This window comes from Triplophysa rosa, linkage group LG19 (genome assembly GCF_024868665.1).
Source record: "Triplophysa rosa linkage group LG19, Trosa_1v2, whole genome shotgun sequence".
Classification (NCBI taxonomy): domain Eukaryota; kingdom Metazoa; phylum Chordata; class Actinopteri; order Cypriniformes; family Nemacheilidae; genus Triplophysa; species Triplophysa rosa.
This window is the reverse complement of record NC_079908.1, coordinates 12012862-12027798: the sequence shown is the minus strand read 5'-3', so window position 1 is coordinate 12027798 and position 14937 is coordinate 12012862. Positions and strand designations below refer to the sequence as shown.

The 14937-nt window shown below is 39.0% G+C and overlaps 1 protein-coding gene across 6 annotated transcripts in view; it reads left to right on the top strand.

The window, feature by feature from the left end:
- cadm1a (cell adhesion molecule 1a) overlaps positions 1 to 14937 on the top strand; it is a 269351-nt gene that overhangs the window by 230871 nt on the left and 23543 nt on the right. For 4 of the 6 annotated variants that reach the window (XM_057359681.1, XM_057359680.1, XM_057359682.1 and 1 more), the window contains one exon: positions 4399 to 4485. The exons of the other annotated variants lie outside the window; for them this stretch is intronic. In XM_057359681.1, coding sequence (XP_057215664.1) covers positions 4399 to 4485 — 87 coding nt within the window. The remainder of the gene's footprint in view (positions 1 to 4398; positions 4486 to 14937) is intronic. 6 annotated transcript variants of the gene reach the window in all.

Sequence of the window (14937 nt, the reverse complement as noted above, 5' to 3'; positions counted from 1 at the left end):
AACAAGTGACTCGGTGAGAGAGAGACAGGGAGATGGTAAAACAGTCATTGTGTGTCTTGGGAATTGGCGTAAGCGGCAGTGTTTTGCGGTGGCCGGGGTTTAATGAGGCTGGTGCACACATACACGCCCCAGCTCGTTGCCATGATTCATAATGTGCTTTGATAAACACACGCTGAGATGACATGGCAGGTACGCGCTGCGAAAGTCTATAAGCTCCGATGCACCGAACAACCGCTTTACGCCCCAATGCAAAATCCCCCGAAATGCGAACTAAAAACAGCCTGTTTGGAAAACGGCGGCGAGCTATAGATGAGTTCAGCCTGCCAAGTTCTTAATGAGCTATTGACACTGGTGATCTCGAACATCTGCTGTGCATTCACAGATCATAACAGAGCGGAGCCAATAAAGGTGGCCCTCTGCTTAGATGCACCGCAACGGAGCGGAACCCAACGCATGTTAAATGGTGATCGTTTTCTCTTACCTTACTTTATTAAAACATTAATGTATCTGCCGCTTCATACGGCATTGAGCTCTAAGGGTTCAGCACACATTATTTAATGCAAATGTAGTCTATAGTGGATATTGATCAAATGCACCGCTGCTGCTTGTAAAGCGAGCTCTATAGCTCCCTGTATTTGCTATGCTTGACTGCTCGCGGAGTTTCGTGGTCAGCTGTTTCCTTTTCTGCGGAAAAAGGCGCTTAGGCCGTGAGATATTAAGGAGGCCAGGCGTATCATGATATTCTGACATTTTAACTTGGTTACATTCAGGCGGATACTGTAAGTATCTCACACATGATTGTGCTTAAATGCCGCTTTTATAATCCTCACAAGCCAGCAGGTTCATTCTGTGGGATGAGAATACAGACACTTGATCTCTGGCAAGAGAAATCAACATGGCTGTGCACTTTTGGAAGATGACGAGGGATTTTTACCTAGCCGATTGCCTCGTGAATCACTGTAGTTTTAGACAGGTAACAACTTACCTCTGACATCTTGTGATCCATTGAGGTATTTTATTGACATGCCAAACATACAAATCTCTGGAAGTACCTTTTCCGTCAGAAAACGCAGTAAAGCAGTCACATATCTTCTCCTGTCGCTTAAACATGGCTTGTGTGAAAGTAGTAATATATTTCATTATTTCTTATGAGAGAATTTAAGGGGTTTTGAAGTTTAAAAATGTGTAGTGCGGTTTCATTCGTTTTAAAACAGGATCAAAAGTTTATTTAGTGGTGTTTGTGGTTATATTATTGTATACTTACATTTATTCACTTGGCAGACGCTTTTATCCAAAGCGACTTACAGATGTAAGATGCACTCACATCTTACATCTTGTAAACGTACATCCTGTAAAGGTAGAAACAACATTTAATATTTTAAAGGAGAAGTTTACTTCAAAATGTCCCCCCATTGACTTTCCATAGTAGGAATTAAAGTTACTATGGAAAGTGAATGGGGCCGCATTTTGGAGTGAACTACTCCTTTAAAATATTAAATGTTGGTATTATAAATATATGCAGTTATGTATCATAATATGAGAAAACTGCTGTAGATCTTTTATATAATTTATTAAATGTTACAATCATTACAAGCAAATTATGATTTTTTTCATTTTCATATGGTACAAATTTTTAGCTGCTTAAGTGTTTAAGTGGGACCTGTGTTATAAATATTTGAAATGAATAAACAGGTTTTGACTAAAGCAATATTACAAAAGTACGAGTTCATTATGCAAATATAAAGTATGAGGCAGGTAATTACTGGATGCTCATATACAGCTATAATAAAGTGTGATATTGTTTTTTATTGTATTGTACTCTATACTATAGTGTAAATAAAGGTTAGGGCTGTCAAGCGATTAATCGCATCCAGGATAAAAGTTTGTATTTACATAATATATGTCTGTGCACTGAGCATATTAATTTTGTCTTTATAACCACAAAAACATACACATAAATGTATAGATATTTAGGAAATATTTAGATCTATTTATTTATATTTACCAACAATTGAAATTATATATAAATGTTTATTCATTTTTATATTTTATATTTTTCTTAAATATATGCATGCGTATGCGTTTATAAATACAAAAATATAAACACAGACATACAGTATATGTAAACACAAACTTTTATTCTGGATTTTAATGTCGACTAATCGCTTGACAGTCCTAATAAAAATAAATGTCCTAAGTATGTACAGTATGTAGGATCTGTCGTTTCTAGTTCAAAAGATTCGCGCAAAGAAATTTGTTCATTTGATTGATTTGGAAGAAATTCATTAATTCAGAATAGGTCATGTTTTTTATTGTTCAATGTGATCATATGACACTATTCACTTCAGTAAATGTTTTTCATAATTAATGTTAGAATTGTTTTCAACTTCACATCTGTGAGAAAAACAGCGGCAATGTAACCATTAACATTTATGTTCAATATTTATCAATAACCAAGGGATAAAATATTAAAGTTCAAAGATATTAAAACCTTGGACAATAGAAGAAAAATACTTCACTTTCAAAATATAATTTTCAAAATATAATAAAATCATTTTTTGTTGACTTCTCATTTCTGCTTCAGTGATGCAATCACAACATAATTTCTAAGGCGATAGAAATTCAGTGTGTAACAGTTGCCCAAATTGACCTTTTGTGGGAGGAATACATCTGCACATAAGATCATCATACGTTGTTTGTTCTGTAGTCACTATTTCACAGCAGCGAGTGATCAGGTACGTAGTTCAACAGGAAAGTGTCATAGTGTGTTATAGTGTCAGTGTGTGGTGTGACATGCAATACAAAGCTGCCATTTTCTGAGTGATCCCAGTGAATCAGCAGAGGAGATGGAGGCAGTTCTTTCTCTCTGTGCTTTATTCCGCTGGATGTTTATCATTAGAGAGTGGAAGTGTTTTTGGGCTCCCACCGAGCTCTTTTGATGGAGCGCAGACAACAAAGCGAGAACGAGAGAAAGCCGGCCAATTTCCCCCACCACAGATGTTAACACAGTGGTATCTGTCTGGACGCGCCGGGCAAACAGTGGCGCGGGCCACGTCACTTTTCACGCCTGTTATCTCAGCGAGAAACATCGCTGTCCCCCGTGCACCCTCCCTCTCCATTCTACTCATTTCATTAATGTTTGCTTGTTTGTCTTTCTGTGCAAAATCCTGATCACCCCGAGCGCCGGACTGGCTAACGCTCACGCTGGGTTAACTCGCCAACATCAAACACGCTAAGCCTGTCACCGCTAGCTCTGTATCTGCTGGCTGTTAACAGTGTGTCTAATATTCCACACTGCAAAATCAGAAACAATGTTAGTAGATAGTATGGAGAGAACGTAGCTAATGAGGTGTGACAATGCAAGAAAAAAACAGAAAATTGGAGAATGAAAGTGTGTGATTGGTATGGTCATTTGTTGGCATGGATATAAAGGAAAAGAGACTGGGGCTAGTTTTCACACTTTTTGTTTCAGTGTATATTTTTAAAGGGATAGTTCACTCAAAAGTTTAAATCGTGTCATTTACCAAACCTCTTGTCATTTCCAACCTGTATGACTTTCTTGCTTCTCCACAACACAAAAGAAGATATTTTGAAGAATGTTGATAACCAAACAACAGCGACACCCATTGACTTGCATTGGTTTTGTGTCCATACAATAGAAGCGAATGGGTAACGCCGTTGTTCGGTTCTTCAAAATATCTTCTTTTTTTGTTTTCTGCAGAGGAAAGAAACTCATACAAGTTTGAAATTACAGTACAAGAGGGTGAGTAAATGATGACACAATTTTCATCACTTTAATACAACTTCGAAACACCCCCATCTTGGGGCATGGTGTCACAAATTTAAGGCTGTTTTGGTGTTTGCATGTACAAAACCACTAGATAAAACAATCATGTATAACTGGAGATATCATCCTGTTCCCCATGTAACAACTAACCCTGGAATCTTCCTTGTTACGATCCATTCATTTTTCATCTTCATTTTGTGTATTACCATTTCTAACCATTCCCTCATGTCCTGATCTCATTTTTACGTTCTGTTCCTTTTTATTGTTGTTAAATGATATTTTATTCTATTTTCCAAACACAGATACACAAAATTAGCGGTAAATGTTTACACTTGGCACACGGAGGAATATGTTATGACAGTACTACACCCACAATTAACTTGTGTTATGACCTCACGAGAGAGCCATATTTCATTTAATAGTATTTGCTTGATAATTTACCTACTGTTAAGGGACTAGTTTACCATCTGTGGAATAAAGGCACACACACACACACACACACTGCACACGCGAATCTGTCGCTCATTATTGTTGATTTGATCACGTTTGGTTTCGTTTTCTCCTGATTTTCCCGTATGTCATGTTTTTTTGTGTTGTGTTTTTTCATCTAGATGCCCTTACCACAACCCTTAAACCCACAACCACCACCACCACCACCACCATCTCTGCCACAACCTCCCCTCCAGACATCATACAAGGTATGGTATGACCTCCATCCACCTGCCCAGCCCACGTGTGTGTGTGTGCGTGTGTGTGTATGCGTGTGCGTGCGTGTGTGTGCGCGCGTGTGTGTGTGTGAGAGACGGATAGAGGCCGCCAGCAGCCAGCCAAGCCTGATAAGATTCTCTCACTGATTATGAGAGGACCGTGTCCCATGTGAGAGCGGGCCAGGCCTGGGCTCACAGTGCCACATGTCAGAACTGGCTCCCTTCACAATTCTCTCAAATTTTACCGCGGTTGTTCTCTCCTTTAGTGGTGTAATCTTATCAGGATCTGGAGCTGTATCCAAGCCTGTCTGGTGCAGGGATTACAGAGCCCCCTTTATGTTTCCTGTGGGTTGACAATGACGACCGAGTCTTTGTAGCCAAGTGGAACTGAGATCAAGCTCGCTCGCGTTTGTTTGTCATTTGCGACAGAGCCGAAAACATGCGACTACACAGGTATAATGCAAAAATGTGTTTGTTTGTATCATTATATCAATTATCTCAACAAAGCTGCCCGTGCCCTTCATTTGTCAATGTTATTTAGATGCTGTAATTTAATCTCGATCCAATTAAGCAACATCATGAGAGCTCTTGTAGCACTGATTCTATGCTACAACCGGATCACAGTTGTGCTTACTGTATATTCAGTACAACAGCACAGTTGGGAGTGTGATATGCTGTTATACGGTACAATTCATAACTCTTGTCTCCGTATCACCATCTTTGTTTTAAACATACAATGACATGTTACTTTACTAAACTCTGCCTACTCGCGTTGAGTTTTGGGCAATATCAGCCGTTTGAGTGACCACGAATCTGGATTTCGAATTTTCATCAGTAACAGTAGACCATCCGGGTACTCATCTCAGCATACTATGATTTGGGACGTACTGATTATATTTCGAATCCCATTTAGGATGGATAGTATGCGAATTAGGATGCAGCATGATTTGTTTACATAATTGCTCAACAACTGATATTAGTTTTTGTTAAGAAGTTAAAGGCAGGGTAATCGATTTCTGAAAAGTGTTGTTGTTATTTGAAATCGACTACAAAACGTCTCCATACCGCAGGTCCTAACGCGTCTCCGCTGGAAAGTCTTTTATAATAGTAATGTGGGTCCTAGCGCCTGCCTGACTGTAATGTAATAAATAAGACATCGCTCTTTCTACAGTCTTTCTAATGCCCAATTGTTCTCTTCCCTCCGTCAACATGAGCACACCCCTTACTGCTTAATGGCTACAAGTTTGTTTTGGTACTCGGCCCGACTCAGTTTTCTAAAGCGTTTTTGAAAAAATACCAACCCCGCCTTTAATATCAAATAACTTTTTTGTAATAAGTTGCCTGTTTGTATATACATAATACAATACAGTTTTGCACGTTGCCAAAGAACACACTGTTGAGAATGTTGATTGTCCAATCCAAATAGAGGACAAGAACTGTTGTGTTACTGTAAAATAATCTTTGCTGCCTTCAATTTTTAAGTATAATCAACTTGGTTTTACAAGTAATTTCAGCTTTTTTACACTTACAAGCTTTTCAACTTACTTGTATTAATATGAAATTGAGTTTATATAACATAAAATATAAGTTCAAATTGACTTGTAAAGCCAATATGTACTTCAGAGTGTCCGCGGGGTCTTAAATAGTATTAAAAGTTGATAAACCAATTTAGAGAAAATTAAGGCTCTTAAAAAGTGTCAAAAAGTCTTAAATGCCATTTTCCAAGGTATTGTGTATCATCTTTTCATATTTGTCCAAAGAGATATGCTAAAGTTTGCCTGTATTTAATCATTGCATAGGCGAATAATGGGAGGTCCATTTACACCCGGTTGTTAAACAACAACGTTGACTAATGGGGAAATGCAAGTTTTCGTGCAAATGGTTGGAGGATAAGGAGTTGGAACCATGGCTGAAGGCCATCTCTGGGAATAACCGTGAGACCTACTGTTCTGTGTATCGGAAGACGATTAGCGTAGCCTCTATGGGGATCAACACTGTCCGGTCCCACATGCTAAGTGCTAGCCACAAAGCTAGTTTCTCTTTCTAATAAACCTTGCATTGGGTTAGTCACTTAATCATTGGGTTAGTCACTTCATTCCCACCCTTCTGAATTATGTAGCATTAATAAGGAGTTATCACAAACTAAGACTGTTGTGCTGTCTTACAATCACTATAGTAAATGTAAGTTAAAGTGTCGCCAATAAGTGGCGATGAGGTCTTAAATGAAAAGAGTCTTAAAAAAGGTCTTAATAAGTATTAAATTTAGTTTCTCTTTAAATAAGCACATCCTTCTTAAATAGTCATGTATTTTGGGATGTAACATAAAGCAAGGTTAAAAAGGTTGGCATATTGTCACATTGCAGTTGTTGCAATTTAACTTTAGCATTATTTTATTCATGTGCCGGGGTAATTTGAGCCCCTGCTTATTTTATAATTGAGTAAATTCTCATGGCATGGTGAGCTCTGTTGCCGAACGATACGAATGCCCCTGCGATACTGACCACAGCAAGCTCATTAGCTACTCTAATCCACTCCATTCACCCTAAAAAACACACAAAAGCTAATACGGCCCCAGATGATGGAAAGCTAAATCAATGTTGCTGCTGGTTTCAATCTCTAAAAGAGACCCTGATGTAATTTGCTGCCTGTAATGATTGTGATATTGAAGCAACCGATTTGGATCGTTTTCTCTCTGTTTTTCTCCTTCCTCAAGGCAATACTTTATATTACAGTGAGAACAGCTCAGATTGGTGGAGATGCCGCCCTGCGTTTTGTTGTGTACTCACGAAGCGGGCTCGCCGTTGCACGGGCAATCACAATCTTGGACTGACTGGCGCAGATGATTTGAGAAAGGGCTGAAAAATGAATCGACCGTGATTAGGCGGCATGATTGAGTTTAATGAAAGAACTGATGACGCATACTAATGAGACACACCCTCTTTCTTCATTAGCGAGGTGAATGAATCCGGTTAACATAGCTGCCTGCTGCACACATTAAAATCCTCCAGAGGTCCAACTCACAGGCATTGCTGTGGATAAATGGCCATGATAGGAAAATATTATTTAATTACTGTCATATTGTGCTGTTACCCATTGCCCTCGCAAAGCCTTGTTTTTTTTTGCTGTCCCAGGCCAAATAAACCAATAGCCGTGCGCACTTTTGTTACTTTTCCCTTGAAGCGCTTCCTATTATTGCCATGTACTTCAATAGAAAAAATGGCTCCTGAGCAGCCCCCTCCTCCTGTTGATTTCATTTATCCTTTGGGTGGATGTGTATGGTTCAGGAACACCACATGAATTTATCAGTCCACAGAGGTGGAGGCCACTTAGAAATTTAATACATTTTTGATAAACTGGCTATAAGAGAAATGGAATGGGCTATACTGCACTTTTAAAAAATCTATTAAAGCCCTAACGCAAGGCTAAAGTGCTCCACAGCTTCAGGAGGTGACATTTAGAGATGACTAAATTGCCATTTACACTGAAAAATAAATGGCTAAATGGAGGGCCTTGCTTGCCACCGTACGCAATGGGGACAGATGTCATTAATATCTATTTGTATTACCTTTTTTCTCCACTAAACACAGCTCAGAAATGGATGTTTATCGATATTTCTGAGAGCTTTTTTACCCACTGAGCTTTTGCAAATTTGATCAAAGATGAGCCGTTTCTTCCTTCCTCTCTCTCTCTCTCTCTCTCAGGCAACACAGGCTGTCCTCAATCTCTCTCTGTCTTGTTTTCCCTTTCTCATGTTTCCTTTCAAACATTTGCTCAATCTCTCTTTCATTCTCTGTCCACTGTATGTATAAATGTCTACAACTAAAAGAAAGAGTGACTTAGGGTTGTTTAGTCATCAGACGTCCCCATTTTCCCCAAGCCATTGTGTTTGCTTTGTGGTCTGCCCCATATTTATTGTTTATTATTATTACTGCCCAAAATGTGTAATTCAGGAGTGTGGTGGAGAGCTCCGTATGAATGGATAAACGGATGCAGAGTTTCCCATTCACAGCTCTCTGTTCCTCCATTTCTGTTTGAGGTAGAGCAGAAAAACGAACCAGTGACAAAAGTTTCATATAAATGTGAAAATGTTATTTGGTAACTTGCTTTACCTTTGACTGTCACACCAATTTCTCTCTATGAAACAAATATTTATCCAAATATTTTTTAAGGATAATCATGAAATGCTATTCTTGCAGAAGAAGACGGAGCCCGACATTTAAACAGCGACAGAATAGCATTCGTAATTTGACCACTTTATTATAAAGTGACTGTGTCTTCTTGCATATACAACTAAGAAGTAAATGCATTATTGTAGATAACTGGACACTACAATGTTTACCTCACACAGAGCAAATATTTCATAATGACATGCTTGGCTTTGCTAATATAGCGCCGGTGAACAAGATTTTCTCTGCCACTTTTTGTAATTGATGAAAGACCATAAATGAAGTCGGCATCCAATTCATTTTAGCAAGTAACAAAAAAAAACATAGCGGGAAAAGTGCTTTTGTCAGGGCTTAAATTGCATAAACACCATCTGGTAAACTGATTTTAGAATTGAACAAATGAATTGCCCAGCAAAAGCACTTGAGCGTAAGATAGAAGTCCATTTCTCTCCTGTCTGATTCCCGCCGCAGAATACAACGCAGACAAAGAGAGATGGCTCGCTGGCAGAGAAAAGGCTAATTCACTAAAGGTCAATTGCATTACCACAGGGAAAACAACGACTGCAGTGCTTTGATACACAACCCAGGGAGACCATCTCCTAGAATTTATTGCACTTAGCATCATGCAAACACTGAAATGCTCCCAATAAGTCTTTTTTATGTGGAGGTATATTGTTATGGGAGCCATGATTACATTCCATGATGGCGAACTGGAGATGGAAAGGCAAAGCCAAGCCTGAGCTATACAGACAAATATATACATAAATACACACTTATTAAAAACATAAACTTTATGCATCAGCTCATTATTGTCTCAGACAAGTGGCGGTCAATCATATTTAAACAGACGTGGAATATAGTTAGCTGAAGATTATCAGCAGAACACTGTGAAGTTATTTTCCATTCTGCTTAATGGGATATAACGTAAGCCTCATACGCCATTCATTGCGCTGACAAAGCAGGAAAGGAGTCACTGGATGGCAATTGCCAATGAAATATATTTGAATACGAATATGTGGGATTTAGTTTATGGGAGCCTACTAACTGTTAAAGAAAGTCAATTAAGAAATAAATTAAGAGATGGCTGCATTAGGCTTCATTTACAGTACAAGGCTTAATGCGTACAATCCTATATTTTAAACAAATCTGATTTTTGTCCCACATTTGTACATTCACTTAGGACGTAACCAGATTACCAAGACCAAGAAGTGCATTAGGCCATTGAGTGCTGTCGTTGTTTATTATAGAATAGATTTGTTACTGAAATGCATTATGTACTTGGCAAAGCCACAGTACGTTGGCTGTATTAGTTTAAAGGGATAGTTCACCCCGAAATGAAAATGATGTCATCATTTATTCACCCTCTTGTCATTTTAAACCTGTATGATTTACTTTCTTCAGCAAAACTAAAAAGAAGACATTTTAAAGAATGTTGGTAAGCTGGAATGTTGGAATGTTCACTTCTATTGTATGGACACTAGGAGTGTAACGGTTCTCGGTAAATAATTGAACCGCACGGTTCTCCACCAACGGTTCGGCACACGGTCCAACGCGCTTTTTAAGATGACCGCGGCTCATCTTAAATCTGACGACGCATTTATAATATGGTTCGTTAGAAATTATAATGCATAAAACAGACTGACAAAGTTCAGCTAATGTATGTTTGTCGATGGATACACATTTAATACCTACAACAAATCAAATAACGTAGACAAATTTCAATAGGATTGACGTATGCTGTAATATGATCAGTCATTTATGCTGTCATCACCCGAGACCTGAACAGCACATGTTGCTATTTAAACTACACTCATTCAAGCCTTGTCAATTTAAACATTTAAGTGCAAGACGATACACAAGAAAACTCGCTTGCGCGCTGTGAGAAGATCCGAAGCGCGCATAAGGAAAATCTCAGACATGGCGCAAATATTGAGTTGTCTTTGAAGCGCTTAAACGGACAAATTCACACACGAAGTAGGTCAACATGCCCCTCTTGTCAAGTATCTTAACAAACATAATAGATTATGTCTTAAGTGAACGGATGAAAAACAACGCATGTGTACAGTATCAGTGTACTGGATCGGTTTCATTCCTCTTAAAGCGACAGCAGCATATTCCTGCTGTCTGTTAAAAGTCAAGGAAATCACTCACTGCTTGTGACTAAATAGCTTCTGTAACTTCAATTATGATTCATCTTTATTTAATTTGTACATATGCAATGTTATGTTTTATTTGATTACTTTAATCCATGTCTACCTTAAGGTAGTATACAGTATCTTATTTCATTTTCTGCTTTGCTCTGTTGTTTTATTGGTGCTGTTACTTGTAGCTTGATTATTTGTTCTTATGTTTATTTGTCAGTAGTCCCTTTTCCCTGAACATAGCACAAATCGAACCGAACCGAAACCGTGACCCTAAAACCGTGACACAGACCGAACCGTGAGTAATGTGAACCGTTACATCCCTAATGGACACAAAACCAATGCAAGTCAATGGGGACCAACGGTTTTCTGTTACTAACATTCTTCAAAATATCTTCTTTGTGTTCTGCAGAAGAACAAAAACCATACAGGTGTGAAATGACATGAGGGTGAGTTAATGATTACAGAATTTTCATTTTGGGGTGAACTATCACTTTAATACTTTCAGAAAAATGCTTCAAGACTTCGCTCCGCCCTGATATGCCACATTGGAGCATACATAAACAACTTTAATTATGCTTTCAGCCAATAAATGTATCACAGTATATTTTTCCCCACATTTTCAATGAAGAGAGATTCAGCAGTCGTGCCCTTCCCCTGGGCACGCGCGTGTTCCACTGTCATCTCCTGTGCCACACAAAGCTGTCGCAATTAGCCACGAAGCTGTGTGCCCATTGTCATCTCTGCTGATATCAGCTGCTGATGTAAGCAAGGACAGAGCCTCAGGTGACCCACGATGAGACAAAAGGCCGTGCACGCGGGGAAAAGGCTATTGCTCATCAGCAGACTTATTGACGGGCATCTGTCTGAACCAGTAATGGGCTTAGCAGGCCCCTCCGATGATTGAGAGTTAGAGGACAGGTTGAAGATTGTAAAGCCCATTTTGGAACAGATCTGCCATTTTTTCCCCGTCCTTGTATGGCAGTAAATAACCAAGACGTTTTCTCCTTGCGTCTCTGCGAGAGCATGCTCAAAACCATCTGCCTGATGGGATACGCAGCATGCTGAAAGTGATGGAAACCCTCCACTTCCCTCGTAATGTCAGATAATAACCTGCAGATATTATTGCTCATTTTGATTGTATTTTATTCGGCGGCACATGCATCATCTCGGGACTCGGTCCTCGAAGTGCTCGCCTCGAGTATTCCGTGCCCACATTCAGAGGGGCTTGACAGTTCATGTTTGATAATGGTTCGCTTTCTAGCTTCTCCACCCATCGGCACAGCAGTTCGAGACTTATGCAATGGCTTGCTGTGCAACAGTAAGTGCTGTGTAATGTTTTCTGTTTTAGGAGCTAACGTCAGCGGTATGCTGAGAGGTTTCTTCAGTTATTTTGTTAAAGGACTTGCTGCGCTTTTGTGCACGATGGACAGCTTTAATGAAGGGGTGCTTTTTATTTTAAGACTTAAAGAATGATCTAACACATAGAATTATGTTGATGCTGCTTTTCTGACCAGCTGAAGGTTGCTTACGTAAAGGCCTGATAACAGGGACACTGCGTTCTTTCCCTTAATGGGATAGTTCAACCAAAGATGAAAATTAATTTTGTGTTTTGGCATTTTAAACCTGTATGACTTTCTTTCTTCTGCAGAACACAAAAGAAGATATTTTAACGAATTTTGGTAGCCAAACAACGACATTGACTTGCATTGGTTTTGTGTCCGTACAATAGAAGGTATGGGTAGCACCATTGTTCGGTTACCAACATTCTTTAAAATATCTTCTTTTGTGTTCGGCTGAAGAAAGAACGTCATACAGGTTTGAAATGACAAGAGGGTGAGTAAATGATGACAGAATTTTAATTTTTGGGTGAACTATCCCTTTAAGAATAGAATGACTAAGAGCCCATCACACATAGAATTTGTAACAAAACTACAAATAATTTGGACAAATTTACATGACATAATTATTTTCTTAGTTTCTCAGTTTAGTGACACGCTGCTTTAATGCATCTGTCTGTGAAACACCACTTTTTGCTTTGCATCTCCATCTTCGAATCTAACCATCACTTCTTCCTCATCTACCTTTGCTTGCGCTTGGTATTCTCAGCGCCATCTGCAGCGCTTCTTTCATCAATCTCTGATAAATATCGAGGAATACTTAGGTGAGCCTGAATCATCAAAGCCAACGAGTGGATTAGGACTAGATCCTATCTAATCGAGCCCAAAAACACCAAGCAGAGTTTGTGTTGCCCTTCCTGTGATTGACATCTCTAATGTTTCTCTCCGTAACGAGCACCTCAGCGTCACGGGTTCTCCCGTGTGTTTGAAGTGCTCTCTGCCCTAAGGTAATGCACCGGGATAAGGGCACACAATCCTTATGTTATGCATTTGCTTCCATATTTCAGGCGGTATTTCATCATCTCAAAGCCGGAAGACAGACTCGACTCCTCTGTCATATCAGAGGAATTACCTCCAGCGGTAATGCAGCTTTACGCTGAGCTATCAACATTGCAAAAAGTCTGTGGCCTTCCGGTACAATTTAATGATGAATTACGTGTGATAGCTGCAAAGCCGTTAAATTGCTATTCATGTGTCATATTTATATGTCATATATAATGCTAAATAGAGCATAAGTCAGTCTCTATGATTTGAATTTTAACTGTGCATTGGGTTTTGTGAGAAAAGCGAGCTTTTGAAAAGGTTATTTTATGCTGTTATTATTTAGTGAGAGTCCTGTGGTTCGGCTATATTGATTTGGGGTACAGCAGTTATTGTTTGCACCTTTCGAAAATGATCTCAGTTTTCAGAGCGGCACACATCACATACATTTGGTTTACCTGAATAGTTCACCCAAAACGTGAACATTTTGCTTCCTAATGGTAGCGTAAGCTGTCCATATGACATGAGTGGTATGTTTCTATGCTGTTAAAAATCACTTTGTATTATGCATTGTGAAATCAAATCACCCGACTTTTATGCAGATTTTTGCCCAGATTTCCAGTCTGGGTTAGTCGTCAGTCGGTGCAGACTTTTTTCTCAGAAAGTCGTGTAGTTGTCGATTTTTTTTATCTGCAGACTCCAGTCGGAGGATATCAAAACATGTTTGATGTTTTGGGCCAATTTTACAACACATATACGGCGTGTTTTAAACAGGCATCAGAGACGTCACTCTGTATGTGCGGTGTGAGGAATCACAGGATGCGAGCGGTTACTTGCGAGTGGTTACTTGCGCGTGTTGTCAGATTTGACCAAAAAAGCAACGGAAAACAAAAACCTTGTAACGTAAATGTAAATTACGAGGCTACAATAACTACTGCACCTATCTTCTGCACATCCATGTTTGTTTCGTTGATCATGCGTCTCCTTTCAACGAGGCGCGTGTTTGTTGTGTTCGGAAACTCTGCTAGTGTATGATACCAGTTGTGTAGTGTATTTTAGCCTTAACCGTTTCCAAAGTCGGCAAGTGTATGATACCTAGTTTTTAAAAATCTCTTCAGATTTTGAAAGTCTTGTAGTGTATTCTAGTCATTAGTCTCAAAACTATCAAATGATGTTGTCCATGATGTTCGTTCATGAGACATGCAAGAACCAATGAGGTTTGGTGTTATTGTTGTGAGTTAATAATGGGATAGTGTGAGACTTGTGGAGTGATAGTTCACCCAAAAATGAAAATCCTGTCATCATTTACTCCCCCTCATGTCATTCCAAAGTTCCAAACAAACTTGTATGACTTTCTTCTGTGGAACACAAAAGAAGGCATTTTCATTAACCAAATAATATTGGCCTCGTTGACTTTCGTTGTATAGACACAAAACCACATAGACATTTCTCCAAATATCTTCTTTTGTTAGTCAGTCATACAGGTTTTAAACAAGATGAGGGTAAATAAATGATGATAAAATGTTTTGGGGCGAACTGTCCCTTTAAATGTACAATTGTTTATTATACAAAGTGATCATATTGCTTCAATAGAGTTGGAATACATGGCTCAAGTCATATAGATTACTTCTATATATGTATGTGTACGAGATGGAAAAACAAACAGGGACTGAAGAAAATGAACCCAAAATGAAAGCTAAGCAAACGGTAACAATGTGAATCGGCAGCTGTTAAACTTTAATGCATCCATGCTGA